This window comes from Manduca sexta, chromosome 27 (assembly GCF_014839805.1).
Source record: "Manduca sexta isolate Smith_Timp_Sample1 chromosome 27, JHU_Msex_v1.0, whole genome shotgun sequence".
Lineage (NCBI taxonomy): Eukaryota > Metazoa > Arthropoda > Insecta > Lepidoptera > Sphingidae > Manduca > Manduca sexta.
In genome coordinates, this window is record NC_051141.1 from 8301665 (window position 1) to 8319991 (window position 18327).

Genomic DNA, 18327 nt, shown 5'->3' on the forward strand with positions numbered 1-18327 from the left:
GGGCCTTAATTTGTCCGTGACGACGCGATGTCAGATCGCGTGCGCCGCGTTCGCAATATTCGTGCGAAAGCTCTAATGTATGTTTATCGACTGCGTTAAGTAACTCTGTTCGACTACGAGACAATGCGTGACTCAAGTTTCAAACCACATGTGAATTCCAGTTATGTCAACTTTTATGATATATTACCCAATATTGTTGGACAACTATATAAAACATTTTTGGATGATGGCAAATGTTACTTATATACGGTTTTATTTATCATAATGTAGTAATACATGTATGTATGTAAAGAAAAATATATTTTTCTTTTATTTCAATATTCCCGCGCATCAAATCTCCATCGTGATAATTCGACCATGGACCGATGTTACTATTGATTTTGTAATACTCTATGAATTATAATTTATGAAGCATTTAGCTGTCAAGAGAAAACAATTTATTTTGTTACATAGAAAAATAATTACTGTAATGGTTATTTTGGATTCGACATTGTGATCAATAACATTAAATGTTGTTTCTTTTTTTACAGGTAAAGTTTTAGTAGTAAATACTTTTGTTTAATTAAGTGTATTATATACATGAAATTAACACAATCTTTTCTTACAGAGAAACTCAATTGTGTTTTGATTGTGTCGACTAATTTAACAAAAACCATATCTTATATGTACATTGATCGGAATGTGCTTAGCTGTAGGTGCGTCACTCACGTAGCCATTGTTAAGACGTGAAAGAGTTTTATAAAAAAGTGAATGGTGTCGAGTGGTTTGGTTATTTTTTTATATAGCCCTGTGTTAGTCGACCCTCTACACTACACTGATTGAAAAGAGCAACACCAGAGTTTCTTGCCCGTTCTTCTCAGGTGAAAACTGCTTTCCGAACTGGTGGTAGAGTTAATATTGACGGAATCTAAATAATGTATAACATTTTACAGATTCAAATAAATCATTTCATTTCATTTCTAAAGCAAAAGTTGAATTTCGGCGCAGATCAGGCTAAACGTTGTCTTGCAAATTTTTGCAGTGTTTTTACTGCGTTACAATTTATACAAGGTTCATTCTATTTTTATATGATGTAAGCAAGGAGTATTAAACTTTTATTATAAATGTAGAAAAACATCGTAAATCTTCAAATGTGACAATACTATGGTTCAAGATACCTTATTTCCGATTTCAGTGACTTCACGTTTAATCTACCATGTTGACTCAGAATAAATTTTCATTTCGCGGGAGTCGCACAAAATTCCATTCTAAATACTTCAAACGATAGCCTCCGAAGTTTATAAGTCGATTTCAATTTTTACTGCGGTGTTTATTTTATGTTTCTCGTTAATTTTCACGAGTTCCTAAATCATCAACATCGGCTTATATTTGTGGTAACGGCTATAGGCATTTTTGTACCTTATATTTCGTTTAATAACATATGACTAATAAGACATAAACGATACTAATTTTAAAATTGATTATAAATTCTTAATTGTTTTTTTGTGGTTTAATAGGTATATATTTATGTTCTTAAAGTTTCGTGTCAATCTTGATCGTGACTTATAGCGTTTACTTTAAATTGTTGGTGGTAGCGGGTGTGATAATGACATACTACCGTAAACATTTATCGGGCGAATATTGTTGAATTAAATCGGTTAGCATCTTTTTATGCCAGCATGCTAAAACGACATAAATTGCAGGTTGTAGTCTATAAAAAGTATAATGTTTATGTACCATAATACTAACCTAAAATGTTTAGTACAAAATAACCTTATACATTTTTACCGTAAATAAACAAAAGAATATCACAAATATCTTTCTAGTAAGAAGGAAAAAACAAACTCCACGTCAATTGAATTTGACATAAGCCCAGTCCCTCCTTTGAGTATTTGATTCTCAGATGATATAATTTCCAATTTTTTTATATTGTTTTTGGTGGTTTAAATGGCATTGTCGAGATAGGTGCAAAGAAAGTAGTTTTAAGAAAATTAGATTCAGCTGGAAACATAAAGCTTTGGTCAAACAGCGGACGGAATGGAACGGCAAGATGACGCTGCCGAGACGTGGACAGTGGTAATGGACTAATTGGTATAGAATATATCACATAGAGACAAACGAATGTCAGCGTCGTATCGCCGCGCCGTCGTGCCCTGTCCACTATTAGATAAATAATAATATAATATCATGTATTATATGTATACAGTCCCACTGCTGGACATGGGTCTCCTCTACTATTGAGTGGGATTATGTCCTAGTCCACCACGCTGGCGTGATACGGATTGGCACACTTCACATACCCTCAAAATTATTACAGAGAATTTTTGAGGTATGGTTTCCTTACAATGTTTTCCTTCACCGTGAAAGCAAGCAATAATTCATAAAGAATATACATATCATTTTAGAAAAGTCCGAGTTGCGTCTCCTTAGGTTTTGAACCTGCGGACATTCGCCTCGTTAGTCCTTTTTACTCCCAACTAGGCTACCGCTGTTTAATACTTAGATTATAATTACAAAGCAGCATTAAAGGTTTCTCACTTCGCACCCTTTGATTATTATTCGTTGTCAGGATTTTTTAAATAAAACTATTTTGAAAAGCAATTTGTTGATAGATTAAGGTAAATTTAGTTTACTTCATAATAATATATTTGACACTTTATTCTACCAAAATTTCAGCTCGATAAACATTTAGTTTTAAAAGAAGGAATTCCTTATAATTCAGCCAAACATGAAGCGCAGGAACAGTGTTTAAGTGCAGATGGTTTGTTGTCTTACGTAGCAAAGGGTTTTCAATTTAGTCCAAAATCCTAACAATTAGAATATTGCAATATGTGCTTATGTGAAAAATATACCATTGGTATTTTTTTCTAGATTTAGTGGTTGTCTTTATGACTAAACAAGAATTGTTACATCATTGTGCAATTTAAAAAATATGTAAATACTCCCTAACATTTGTAAACAATAAATCTAACTCATTTAGTCATATTTGTTCCCGAGATTGTCATTGTTAAAGCGCTACGCATGCATCACCTCGTTAACACAGGAAGCTACACGTGTTGCACACAGCGTCATCAGCAGAACGTGACCACCATCGACGTAATCGGAGGGCACACGAAAGCGCCGCGCCATACGAGTCGCATTAGTCTAGCATCGATTAATTATTGACATAATATAATTAGTTGTAATTTCTATTATATTTTTCCATTTTAAATTAAATTTCTTATTAACATTTTCCTTTTTTTGCGACTTCCAGCTTTGGACTTCACAATTATATTCATAACAATGTAGCAAATACCACTCAAGGGATGAAAATATCTTAAGAAAAATAATGATATTAAACTTAGTAACATTTGATCCAGTCCCGCAAAACTCGATGCATACAAACCGACGTTACTTAATATTTACTTACCCAAGTTATAGTTGCGGAATTATGTAAACCGCAACAACTAATAAATGTACTTTCTCAAACAAGCTGTACCGGTTTATATCAATCCTGAGGAATATTAGAGCCCCTGTAGGCTACAGACTCGCTCTCAATCGATAGTTTAGCCAGATGCTTATATAAATGTGCGTAAGTTACATAATAACGATTTTGTTATCCGTATCTGCTTAGGTTGCCTGTAGTAAATCGATGGCAATACGTTTATTTTTGTTTGTTGTATTTTCCATACCTTAACAATTACAAAGTATGCGAAAATAATATTAAATTTAATAGATATCAAAGAATGTAAGTGACAAAATATACTTTGTAATGCATTTAAGAGCGCGTTTTGTACTTATTGTTTTAAAACAATTAATTTGCACATACATATGTATATAAATTAGATGGACAAAAAGATTGCATTCAAGTTGAATTGTCTGCCGCTTATCAGCCGACTGTTACTCAGTGAGCTCTCTGAAGCGTGTACCCTTGCAGATTGTTTAATCACCCGATGCGGCCAATGCAATGGTGTAAATTCATTTTGAGCCTTGGCGACGAGGGTTTTGTGATGACGTCAAAATTGTAAAAATAAACTAAATTGGCTCATCATGCCGATTGAGTATATTACAATTACTGATCAAATATTGTTATTTGATCAGTAATTGTAATATACTCAATTTTTACAAGTACAACGTAGCATTTCATGTTCATTTTGTTTCGGTAATCTAGTTTTTCATTATAATGTCATATCTTTAAAGTTAATGAAACAGTAAGGGCTTAATATTTTTCTTTTCCAATTTATTAGATCATTAATTGATTTGTATAAAATTTATTATTTTATCAGCTTGCACATTATTTGATAGAATTTTGCCTCATCTTTGCTTGCCATATGGGCTTTCCGTGGATACCTAATGCGACCAATAAATCAAAGTAAATGGATATTTTAAGTTGGTCGTGCTTACCACGTTTTAACACGTTAGTTCCAGCGCCGTCTTAGTCAAATAAACACAAAGAGGCACAATATTTCGGTACTGTTTAAGAAATTTGCTACTTTTCTTGTTGCGGCACAGTAATTTGTCTATTAAAGTTTACAACGGGTTGCTGGCGTTGAATAATATTGTAAGAGTGAATGCAGATTAATGGTATACGTGAAAATTACGTTGTTAAAAGTTGCCGAGCTAAACGTATTGCTCCGTCTAAACTCCTTTCTAACCCTTAGTAACTTAGTTGCCAATGAATTGTAGGAAAAACGTGAATAAGCGCGTAGTCCCTCCACGAATTTGAATATATAAATAGAAAAGATAGTAAGCCACAAATTAAATTAAAACAGGAGTATAGTATGGTAAGTTAAATGAAATAACGATGTAAATTTGCGGCAATAAACTGGTGAGTACACTCGGTTCAATCCAGCTCAGAGCGCTGCAGTTGAAGTCGAGAACTAATTTCATTTACAAAATGCGATAATATACAAGATTTGAATGCAACTGCGTTTGGTGCCAGTCACGGAAAAATACCATTCCCAGTGCCTTTCCTGGAGCATAGAAAAGGATATCAACGGTAAAATCTTTGCTTCTATCTGACCTTTAAGTGGCGATAGCCTAGTTAGGTGTGGAACGGACTGCCGAGACGAATGTCCGCAGGTTCAAATCCGAAGGGCACACACCTCTGACTTTCCTAAAATCATGTGTGTATTCTTTGTGAATTTATCGTTCGCTTTAACGGTGAAGGAAAACATCGTGAGGAAATCTGCACATCTGAGAAGTTCTCTGTAGGAATTTTGAAAGTGTGTGAAGTCTACCAATCCGCACTAGGCCAGCGTGGTGGACTAAGGCTTAATCCCTCTCAATAGTAGAGGAGGCCCGTGCTCAGTAGTGGGCAAGTATATAATACAGGGCTGATATTATTATTATATTATTATTATCTGACCTTTATGAAAAACTGAATAACGAATCGCGCAAGTTCGTCTACTGAGAAGCACCACGACTACTGCTAATTAGAAGCGACAATCACCAATAAAATTTCAAAGTTTTACAAACTGTATGATACTAAATTGCGTTCGGTGTCCTGAGACATTTATGTAAAATTTTATAACGTCCATTAATCTTCCCTTTTGGTGATCGAAACTTTTATTTAATTTCCTAAAGTCAACGAATGGCAATATTCATTTAGTGGTGACTCATTAGTAACGTTGCACCGCTAGTTTGCCGACTAACCATAACAAATATTAAGCTTTGGAACTGAGTTCCTTTCAATTCGCAGGACTTGGTGTTTGCGAACAAACAGACATTAAACTGTTGACACAGAAATATATTGCAACTACCTGTAGCCCGTGACTTCGTTCGAGTGAACTAGGACAGTTTAAAGAAATGTTTGCAAAATGTCACACCGAAGCACTCGTCGGCTTAGTGAGCTGAGGAATTACACATTTCGCCGTGTCGGGTTACAAGTACGTTCTGCGATCGGCTTTGTGACAGTTCCGATTGTAGACAACACAGTAAAGGCATTTGAGTTTATTTTGTATGCTCTTATTTCAATTTAGTAGAGGTTTTAGTGGTAGTAGTGAATCTAGATCTCGATATCTACCGAAATTAAATGTTTTACGCAAAAGTAATTATTAAAGATGATAAATTAAAGATCGTGCCATTAAACCGATTAATAGAAAATAGCGATTCGAAATTAAAATAATGGTGATAACGAAAAATAATTTTAATTTTAAAATTAAACCACAGATTGACTGATAGTTTGCTTCAATTCAAATGAAGCGAGTAGTCCATGCATCTGTCAACTAAGTAACTACTTTCTGCTTGGTTATTTAATTGATGCAACTGTGAACTAATCAAATATTAATTAGTTTAGCAAATGATTGAAAAACTTTCAATTACATACTAATAACATGAAAATGATATCGACAAGTTGTTGCAGTTATTTTGTACAGACACATATCTAGTGCAACAAGTTGATAGCATCATCGAGGTGCGGTGCCTTAGATACTTTTTAGTCTCTAAACTTCATTATTATATTCCGTGATCCTAGGGCCTACCATTTTCCCTAGTCTGCGAGACGATTAAATTAAGTTTTATACTCGTATATACGTAGTTGTTTCATAATCACTAGCAATTGAATCGTGAAAAAAAAAACATTCACCGCGTTCTTTAGACCTAGTTTGTATATAAGCACTTGCGTGTGTTTACAACTTCGCCCTAATAGGCTTGTTAGTTCATTTGTTCTTACAATATTATCAAGATGTATAAGCTACTGCTTTCGTGTCAAGGCGGCTAGCAGCCAGGCTGGCGCCGGCGAACTCCCCAACTTAACTTCCACATAAACCCAAGTTACCCACTTATTCGGGAAAACTTCGCAATCATCACGCAGCCAGGTTTCGAGGACTGTTGATTTAATGCTATTATTTATTGGCAAATAAATTTCAATTAGTATCTCGCGTGCCAATATGATGCCATTAGTGTAATTGCCGATTTGTCATATGAAGTTGTTCCGACGCGCCACGAAACAGCGGTTTGATAATTGCTTTATACGTAGTTTTCAGTTTGGCTGACGAACGTCAGCATAAATTCAATTAAAGCTGTTTCACACAAATGAGGTCTTACCTACGTTCCTTAGTCTCAGTTAGGAGAGCACGATTCATGTGATTAGCTAAATAGAAATTATGTAATTTCAAGGAATAATTGTGAAATTGTGACCACCTTGAAACAATAACGGTTTAACTAGCATAATTTATTCCTGTGAGGTGTTAAACTCAAGAATTTGTTTTTTTAAATTTCAAACGTAATGTCCTTGACCCGTAAGTCTAAATGGCAATTCGTAAAGTGCTTACGGTGAAGGCAGCGAGGTTAGAGTCGAAGGCGCGAGGCGAAGGAGTGGCGTTGTATTCATCGTCTGGTCGCACGCATATTCTCTCATGAATCATGAACTGGTCCATACCTTGCGGTATCCATTACCTATACGCTAATTTGAACGAAACAAAATAAACTAAAAGGAGTGTCGGAATATTGTAGATAAAAATATAGACGTATAAAGGCTGCCTGTTATTGAGTTGACCATAAATACCGAGTGCCACGTGCTAAAGCTTTGTAAAATGCAAAAATATGTTAAACTGAAATGTCGTAATCTAATTTTAGGATGAGTTGGGGATTATTCCAATTACGTTGCGCAGACAATACACTTACGGACACATCGATTTTCACTTGGGACTACTTGGCAAGGAAATTACACAGTACAAAGTAAATGCGCAGTTTGTCAATGTCTCTGGAATGGAATATATATTTTCAGACAAATCGTAGGTATTAACGCAAAACGAAATCTGTTTATGCACGACATTAACTAGGAATTTTGCGATGGACAATGTTAAGATTGTTAAAAAATTGCGATACTCGCCCCTTTTTTGTCATTCATAATAATATACCTAGTATCTATAGGTCTATCAATAAGTGAAGAATACACTTGGTACCCCTTTTTAAGCCGCACCCAGGAGTTTTAGATTTAGTATAGTTAAAGGTCATTTAGGAGGTGTAGAAAAATAAAGTTTATGTATAATAATATGTGTTCATTGAATTTTCCCAAACGTCATGAAAGGCACAAATTGTCAGTATATTTAAACGCATATATATATATATATATATATATATATATATATATATATATATATATATATATATATATATATATATATATATCGCTCGGCTGTGAGAGCGGCGCGGGCAGCGGCGAAGGGTTGCGGGAATCCAGACATATATAATAATTGCTAGCTAAATTAATTCATAATATTAAAATATTCAATTTAAATAAGGCGCTGCCTTCAAAAAATATTCAATGTGCACATAAAAAGAGAAACGCCAATTGGAAAGAAGATGACATTGATTGTATTTTAATAATTTATTACTAATCCGTACTTATATAAAGTTCAATTATATTTTATAATGCAGTGGTTTTGGAGTCGGGTTTTTTTGTTACTTTGAGTATATTGCGCACTTTATTCAAAGTGATGGACTCGTTTATCATCGGCGTTGAATTTTGTCAACCAGTATAATAATAATATAAGAATATGCGGTGTGGTCACGCGTAAAAGGAAAATTTGTTTTCTTGTACTTAACTTTTTCTAAACCCATATAATATCAAGAGAGAAAGATACTTTTGTAATAAGAAGCTCTATAACTGACACACGTAAAAGCGAGCAAAATTGACTTTTCTTTTAGGGATTTAAGACCGATAATAAGTTGTTGAATAATGTTGGATGTAAATGCGCACTGTCGCAATATCCAGGTGCCAGCCGGTGATTCCAAAATGTGATTCCATTCAATCGACGCGAACGCGCTGCTTCAGCGGCGACGAAAAAGAGCTTTAGCCGCTCACTCGCACAACTAAGATAATTTGAATTTCACTTTAAAGAAGCCCCAATGTCAATATTGGAAAATCAGCAAAGTGTGAGGAATGTCTTATCACTATGTACGGAGTGCTTTTATACTTCCTCACTCAAACTCAACTGTTTTTGCATTTTTGTCTCGTCCCAATACCTTTATTATTGCCGTTCATAGTTGTTACCATGTAGCGACCCCTCAGCGAAACATGACGGAGATGATGACCACCCAAAAGGGCAGTAATTGCTTGTGTTCCAATATGACTCCGACCCCACTGGCGAATCCCTAAATATTTGGCATCCGAAATTAATGTGTGGATGTGTGAAGGGGTTGGAACATCACACCGCTGTGTCAGCATTTTCACCATGATATTACCTACACTGTATTTATATTATTGTATTATATATAGTAGAGTGTGGACAAATTATGGTAAGGCTGTCTCCATATGAACACTTTTCATATAAATATGGAAACACGTGTGCTTAAATTTTCATTTTAAAATTTAAATTGTCTGTTGCAAGTGCACGCATTTTAACGAGCCTCGCTTTAATTGTTATAACTAACTACTGCACAGATATTAGAAATATAACATGTTATAAGTTCACTTAAAAATTCGAGGGAAGAAGAATGTTCCATAACTTCGAGCGCTAGGTGTTACTTTAGACAGGTGTTTAATACAGGTGTATTTGCCAACGGAGTTTATGTAAGCGCTAATCTCTCTCATTAACAGAGGAGGCTTGGGTCCTTTAATTGGATAATACATGTACTATATAGAGGATCTGATATTCTCATTTACTAAAACTTCAAACTATAAAATTTATCTTAGTGTTAACATATGTACGTTTTCCCTACCTGGTTGTTGTTTTACTGTTTAATGTTTATATAGTAATATTTAGTCTGTAGTTTTCGTATTCAGAGAGGGGGCCGTCAAGTTTTAAAACATTTTGTGAACATGTATAAAAGTGGGTACTCACAATAAGTAGCACTCGTCAACCTGTCGATCGTGTCCTGCTTTAGTTTTGAGTTCTTCTTGCCCATCTTTGGTGTTTGCTGCCGCGAGTCGCTTACACACACGCTAAGTCCAGTTCGCAATTGTCACACGACCGGTCGTATTACATATTATTCGACCGGCCGATTCACTTGTCCACCTGAAAGGAAAGCCATTGCATTAGCTATGAGTCGATATTCCTCATTACGCACAATGACACAAAGCGGTCATGTTGCGTCAGCATTTGTACAAAGCTTCCACGACAAAATCCCCTGCGTTTCAACCTATCTCTATCCAATGTCAATAAAACTCTATGTACGTCTCTTTCTGTATAAATTATAGCCGTTTTCCTTCTCTTGAATATTGTAGGGCGAGTAGCGAACGGTGGCGAGACGTAAACGAAATACTTATTTTGGCGTATCTACAGCGAAAACAAGCCATTTATAAGGCGGTGATAAATCAAGAGTTCCCGCGTTTCGAGATATATTTTTAATATAGTTTGCGATTGTAGACGTTCGATATTAGGCTTCATATTTGGTAAAGGCTTTCGAAAACGTATTGAAGCAGCGATATCAGTATTTCAGATTGGTGTACGCATAAATATAAATATTATTTTTAGATATATACGTAATAAACAAACATGTGAGGAGAAATCAGCTGTCAGTTATCATTTAAGCTACCATATAAAATGTCTGTTTACCTTTAACTAATGTTATTGTGGTAAAGGTAAAGAAACAAGGACTTTAGGGCGCCGCTCAGTCGCCCTCAGCTGTTCAATCAGACACACGACACAAAATGGTGGCGAGGGCTTATCAATATGTATTATATTACATTATAATAAGTTATATACATTATAATAAACTGCAGTATTTTGCAAAACAGCCTCGTAAAATTGATAGCAAGTAATTCGTCATGAAAAAGATTGGCTGCCGAATTATCGTCATGAGATTAACATTTTGCTGGAAAATTAACATTAACTTAAGGTGTTTTTATAAATGTTACCTAACAAATCAACCGTGTTTATACTGTTGATTCAGATAAAAATACAATATTACATCATAATTCCCGGATAAAATCGTATTCTCTCTCAGTAAATCAATGAGGACAATAACATGTACCTACCTATACAATATACATATTATATATACAGCTAAGTGTTTAATTGAGTTTCATATTCCAGAACAAAAAAAATATCGTAACGAGCGGAGTGATAATGAGATTGATGTTTGTGTGGGTTTGGGGGCGTGCACAGAACATTCAATATTGTTCTAAGGGGTCGCAGATGGCGAGGTTTAGTCCGCAAATTTTTCAAATTACGTTGCACACGCATCAATTATTACGTAACTAATTTTAAATGTAGACTATGGAATAGACAAACAAGCCGCTTAACTACAGTAGAAGCTATCTAAATTGATATCCACACCTACAACTGCTACAAATGATTACATCGCAATGTATTAATCCCTTCAAGATGTTGGAGAAGTCTTAAGCAAGTAATATCAGCAAAAAAGAAAATAATCGTTTTCAAATGTAATTGATAACGTTTATTAACCGATGTGTCCATAATAAAGAATTACTGATTAGGTTTGTAAAGTTAATTTACCTTTTAATTTAACTGTTTAAAGTACATTCTTGGGTGACACAGAAAGCACTGATACTCCATCACACTACTAAATCGATTCACTGTTACTCGGTGTATTTGGATTCTTTATAATTTCAGATGGTATCTGAAACGACGAAACACCACCATTAATGTAGCTGTTTATAGAGAATTCGCCGAGCTCAGATTTCGCAATTCACAATCGCATAGTGCACTATACATGCCGCATAAAATTTTGAGGTTAATTAAAAAATGACGTCACATAATTTGTCCTACGCTTTGAATTATTACAAATAACAAGGTGTTGTAGGTAAGACTTCGTCCATATGCACTTGTTTAACTAACTATGAGCAATTGTATTTCATTGTTTCCATCCTGTTATTTTTGCATTTCTGTTACGGCAGAAGGAATACCTGTATTGTCGTTTAAAACTCTTAAAGTTATATCTAACCTAGACAGTTTTCGAGGCGTCCATAACAGCGTGATACCTAAGTGGTATAAAGAAGAGGCGAAACCGACGGAGTGTAAGGATACCCAAATAGATCTTATTTCCCGTATCGCGCCTGCGATGTGTATTTAAAGAATACTATTATGATAAAATATGAAACGATGTTGCATGTAGGGATAATTACAAATTTTAAATAAATTTCGCATAGCAAATTCGCAGTGGCAAATCTACATCTACGTGTAAATGTAAATTTACGCGACATTATATTACGTTTAGGCAAAGTGGCACTTACGTTGTTGTACTAAGATTTAAATAACAATACTCGCAAGCTGATGTTTTGGCATTATACCCGCCTTTTATACTCATTTATTATGCAGGTTCAACCTTTGTTTCTGAATTACTTTCTCGTTGATCCTTTTCGAAAATGGTGCAGATCTTTGAGATTTGAAACATAATTACATTGACAATATTATTTTGTAACGAAATCTAGAAGCCGCCTTATCTGTCCCCAGAGCTTAACGTAGGTCGGGCACGCAAGTTGGCTCAAGCTAACGAGACGATTAGATCCCAACAAAGATCGTTCAAGTTTTATCTCAGAAATAGCATTCAATTCTCGTTCAAATCTCGTTTTATGCGATCTTGAAATTAGGCAAAATTAGTTAGCAAAATATCCAATCCTGCTCAAAAGATATTTTAGATTCCTAGGTAAGTTTTTATAGCATGTTTCAGCTTTCAATGACCTTAGTGTTCGTAATTTCCAACCAGCGTCGTGTTAGTTCAAAAGGGTACCAGTTTAATTACCGGATATTAATTTCCTTAAGATAATGAACTCAGTTCGCGCTCGGCAGCGATACGGTTTGTTTGTTTCCTCGTCGCTTTCGTACTGTTCAGCGCCCATCACATGACTTTTGTTCTTATGGTTTACTTGAAAAAGATAAATAATCTGCCTCTTATTGACCATTATGTTATAGCTTTTGTCTGCTAAGAGTACAAAATATAGGTATAACGTGTTTTTATCTTACTATATTATCATTAAAGCAAAACTTTGGGAAGATGTTTGGATGTAAACAGAGAAACGAATTTGGATGAAATTTGGTAGAGTGGTATAATTATTCTGTTTGATGATGCATACAAAGTTATTTTCTTTCTTAGGCTAATTTCTTTGCTCCGGACATGCAATGATCTGCGAATTAAATCGTAGTAAACAGCACTAAACTTTCTCTATGTTTAATTTACAGAAAATTACTAAATTACTGCATAGACGTTTCGAAACACTTGCTCATACGCACCATACAAAGTCAGTAATTTTAAATTAGGGTTACCTAGACTAGCTAGCTCATAAAGCCGTTGGTTCTGTCGCCTGAACTCACTTCGGTCATGTCGAATTGCAGTCTCAACGGACTATGAGATTGAAAGAATTGGGAGTGTACATATGTATAGCGCACACGCTTATGCTATAATATCTCCTGCGTAGCTGGTTGATCCACGTAGAGACTGGCCGCCATGACTGATGTTCGATTATGAGGGATTCATCTAGGCTAAAACTGAAGGTTTAAGGAAATTATTAAGATTGCGTAACTATGTCCACAATTCGCTGCCTTAAGTCTGTGTATAGTTATTCACCTTTAAAGCAGTTTTATTTTGGGCATAAGTCATGGTCTACCAGATGTGATATGGTAATATTATTTCTTTAATACTGGAATCCCACACACCCATAGTCTCAAAAGAAATATTAACGTCAAGTTAATTAATATAATACACGGAAATCATTCAATGACATATTAAGGTATAATGTCATATTTACTTTATAGTTTTCGATTGTCATCAGTATTCTTTACCATTCACTAATTTTCGTCCACGAAGTGAACCTGTCCCGATAGATAATTCATTTAGAAAGATGAAAAAAATATAGGTTATTTGGTCACCAGTTTGAATTGAAATGCGGTTGGGGGGATGCGATAGGGAGCAAGCCTATGGCCATATCGACACGAATTCCAGAGCTGAAACTGAGCAGAAAAAAATACATTATCACTTGGCCCGATATGGGATTCCAACCCAGGACTTCAGAGCGATTTCGAACCGCACACGGAATACAATTACGCTACCGATGCAGTCGGTAGCATCCATACGTGGAAATTAAAGCTCATTTACGAGCTTAATATTTTTTTACGTACAATATATTATGACACCATGTTTCATTTTATATTTTTTCATGCATATATAATAGTTATAAAGACGATAATCCACATTATGCATTGATTATAATCCAAGTATATTTATATTTTTGAATTTTCCTGATACATAAGTATTTGTTTTCAATGAGGAATTAACTATTTTAAACTCCACAATTTCTTGTCCATCTATTGAATTTCATTCAAGATATATTTTTTCTATTAATAAACTGATCTTATTTTAAGACGATTTATTATGCTTACAGGAATGTTTGACATAGAAGTAAAACTAATTTATGGATATTTTCGCAATAAAATTTATTTTCGACTGCGGAGCAAAAATTAAACAAATTTATCGCGAAAGAATCCGTAAAGTAGTTTTATTTCACTGTCTTATTTTTTATTTTACTGAGCGCCATAAAGGTTGGTAGTAAGGGCGTCGTATCTCAAGATATTACGGTGCGCGACTAGGTGAGGGGACATAAACAGGCAAATTGCTAGAATGTTTTATTGGCAGAAGTTTTAAAAAACACTGAAACAATAAAACACGGGCATTTTTGCTCGTGAAATTATTAATATCCACTTAAGTGTATGAAGCTCAATAATGCTAAACAATATTTCACGAGATGACAATATTGTTAAATTTCCTTTTGCTACCTTTTCATTGATACAGTACTTCCACGTAGGCTGTTCCATGCGTAAAAGCTAATTAGAAAGTAAGATGTAATTAAATCAATCTATTTAAGAACGAAAACATTTACCTCATGAAGAATGCTTTAAGTTGATCGCTGTCATAGTTGTAAATTAATACTGAATATACTTTCAAGTATTTATTATAAAATGGTTATAACTAGTACATAATAAAATCAATCTTAATCTTAATAATTTACTAAGTTATAGTCGACAACGACTTCAAAATACTTTTTTTTTATCATCATAGTGATTTGAGATAAGAAAAACTAAGTTAAAAGTTGGCACAGATTATCATTACACAAAATATCATCGAAATCTGTCGAGCCATTACGACGTTATGAAGTAACAAATCCAAACTTTTGCAGTCAAAATATTAGTAAGATCACTTGTAATCTACTTCTTAGTTAAGTTTATCTTCATACCGTTGCCAGATAGGTATCCTTTAAATAACTTTCTGAAGGATAAATAATGTCGTGAGTGCAAAGTTTGTGTTGCTTAATTTGGAAATTTATAGTTCGTTCGTACTGCTGTCATTGATAGTTTAAGAAATGTAACGTCGAAACATGTTGACATATGTAACTGAATCTAATTTATTTATGGGGTATTTTGCTTTGTTTACATCCCTTATTTAGTGATGAAAACGAAGTAATCATATGTTACAAGTGCTGCAGTTATTGGTGAATATTTTAGTAGACTACTAATTAAATTATACTTTTTAAAATGTTCAAGACACTGCAATCAAATAATCATTAAAATATAGAAAGTGTGTCGAGTACGGCTATAGTGAGTTACATCAAACTGCACCAAACTGGATAATACTCGTGGAATCTTAAAACCCTTCGTCCATTAGAATCTCGTTACATCGGCACGAAACTGCGAGATAACCTCATCTCCTGAATTAAGGTGATCTTGCTGCTTTGTGCGCTATAGCACTCTATGAGATTGACTCTATTAGATTTTAGTTTATTGTGAACAAATAGTGTAGCTCTTAAAGTGAAAGCAGCATAAAAAATTACTGTAGTAAGCGATTTCAAAATACTTTTTGTCATAATGGGAGTTCTGTGGGCAAAAGTATATGTGAAATACTTTTCCATCTTACGTATATGGTTTAAGTTTTGGCCTATCGGGTTCACATGCTTTATTACACAGTGTTGTAAAGTCCTCAGATCGAATCCTGAGTCGAGTAAACTGATATTGGGTTTTACTGCTTAATATCAACATGGAGTCTACAATTCGTGCCCGTTAAAGCGATAGGCTGGGGCCCTAGCACATGATATGCTAGGGCCCCAGCCTATCCCATGGGATGGAATACACAGGCGAATAGTGGGTGCCCTGGTTTATTAAGGCTTGACGTGTGTATATGGCAATATGCACGCATCGCGTTATTTTAATAACAATCTAGCTGTTGAAAAAACAATTTATGACTTTCCAATGCATTTACGTTAATTGTCAATTGCTAACGAGGATGAATTTATTCAGGAACTGTACGCTATCTTAAAAACAATTCTTAAAATACATTCTATACATAGTTTAATATCAGACATTGAAGCACCTATTTTTGATCATAAAACAAATTAATGACTTTTTAAATAGGTCCTAATTGTTACGTTTAACGGATTGAAAACAAAATAAAAAATATAGTATCGCAAACGTACGTCCCAAATAAATAGAGGCTTTTATAAAATATTCGAGTATTTGTGACGAATATAGAACATATCAGGGATTATGTTCTAGCCGGAATAACAAACAGTTGTTGGATAAAGTCGGCTCTTGGCGTGCGAAAATCGGTAATGGATAAAAGTGATGGCTTGCGTTTGGCGTAAAAATCTGCCCGTCGTGTTAGTCCGGTGTGAATTGTTATATTATTACAACCTTGAGAGTAGAATTGTGGGAAAAACCTGGGAATTTTCAATAAATCTTTTATACAACTAACGTTTGCTAGTTTTAGACCTATTGCGACTGTTCATATTTTAACTCAAGGTTATAAATTTAGTTTCGAGAATAAATGAAACTAATGTAACATTGACACTTTAATCACATTACATTGAAACAAGTTTTATGTTTATATGGCCTTTGGAAAATAGGTTTTATATTCTAAGAAAAACTGTCTTTAATGGGCTTTTTAATATAATTTATTAAAGAATACTGTAGTGTAAGACTTCAAAACCAAACCGTAAATTACACATCACTAAACTTATGTTTAGTTGTAATAATTATTGGAGCAGAAAATAATTTATCTAGAAAAGTCCATAAGGTTAGGCGTCGCGTTGTGCCGTCATATTGAGTCATTATCAGTTGGGTAAGTTGACCCTAAACCTTCAGAGAAAATCAGTATGAAGCCGACGGACAGCGCTATCAGTGTTGATAAAACTCAGCTACATGAACCTCATTACTTTTACTGAGCAGTAGACTCGGTACCTATATAAGATTAGATTTTTCCTTCGCGGTGTAAATTAATCAGTATGGAAAATTGTGTCTAAAGAATATCTAGTGAGATATATATAATGATTATTAAATTGAAAAATCTAAGACGATGCCGACCAAGCACGTTTGACCACATACAAAACAAACATTTCGACAGCAATAAATAGTCTTTACGTAACGATTACAACCAAACAAACACGTTGACAAAAAGTATAATTGCATGAAACAATTTGGAGCAAACAAAATAAACTCCTTTTATAATTACTGGCGTGGAAGTTCGGCGGAGGGGCGATCGATGCAGCGCGCCAAATTGTCTAGAAACATTGTCCTTCGCACTAAAACAATGGAAACGCGACCCTCGCCCGAAATACCCGTTCCACGTGACAAATGTAGGAAGTCATTGTGTCTGACTTTTCAATTATGATTATTTTATTAATTGAATTAAGTACATAAATGTTTGTTTGCAGTAATGGGAAACGCGTTTTCATATTCTTTATTACATTATTTTTTATAAACGAAATTCTTCCCTTTTTACGTCCGAAGTTACTCTATAGTTATCGTTGTATACCTACAGGTCCGAACAAAATAATTATTTTAAAACAAGATATTATTTACCCGATTGTTAGGAACATGTGATTAAGATATTATTATTTTAACCCACAAGAGACAAAAGAATAGAGTTACCATTAATTGTAAATTGAAATGGTTGAAGGTATCAAGACGTTTTATTTTAAGTCTCGCCTTATGAGTTAGCCTCATTTAAACGAATCACTGCAATCAATAATCGTACACATTTATTGCTTAAAAACGTTTCCCCGTCTGAATCTGCACAATGGCGAGTCAATTCTCACCCGCGTTGACGCATATACTAGTTTTGACAGATATTAAAAAAATAATATTCCTAGCAATCATTGCGTACAATTCTTTCTAGCAATAGTCGTCGCCATCTCTTTAATTATATACTTGCCCACTGCTGAGCACGGGCCTCCTCTACTACTGAAAGGGATTAGGCCTTAGTCCACCACGCTGGCCTAGTGCGGATTGGTAGACTTCACACACCTTCGAAATTCCTATAGGGAACTTCTCAGATGTGCAGTCTTCCTCACGATGTTTTCCTTCACCGTTAAAGCGAACGATAAATTCACAAAGAATACACATATGATTTTAGAAAAGTCAGAGGTGTGTGCCCTTGGGATTTGAATCTGCGGATATTCGTCTTGGCAGTCCGTTC

At 34.6% G+C, this 18327-nt stretch overlaps 1 protein-coding gene across 3 annotated transcripts in view; it reads right to left on the reverse strand.

Annotated features, from left to right (window-relative positions):
- The window catches only part of LOC115442884 (frequenin-1), a 192901-nt gene that overhangs the window by 87361 nt on the left and 87213 nt on the right, over nucleotides 1–18327 (reverse strand). The window contains exons 2-3 of one of the 3 annotated variants that reach the window (XM_030168071.2): nucleotides 11364–11487; nucleotides 9747–9920 (exon numbers count right to left, since the gene is read on the reverse strand). In XM_030168071.2, the coding sequence (XP_030023931.1) occupies nucleotides 9747–9810 (64 nt within the window). In that variant the 5' untranslated portion in view covers nucleotides 9811–9920; nucleotides 11364–11487. Of the gene's footprint in view, nucleotides 1–9746; nucleotides 9921–11363; nucleotides 11669–18327 lie in introns of those variants that run through there. The other 2 variants (XM_030168073.2, XM_030168074.2) reach the window with 2 other exon arrangements.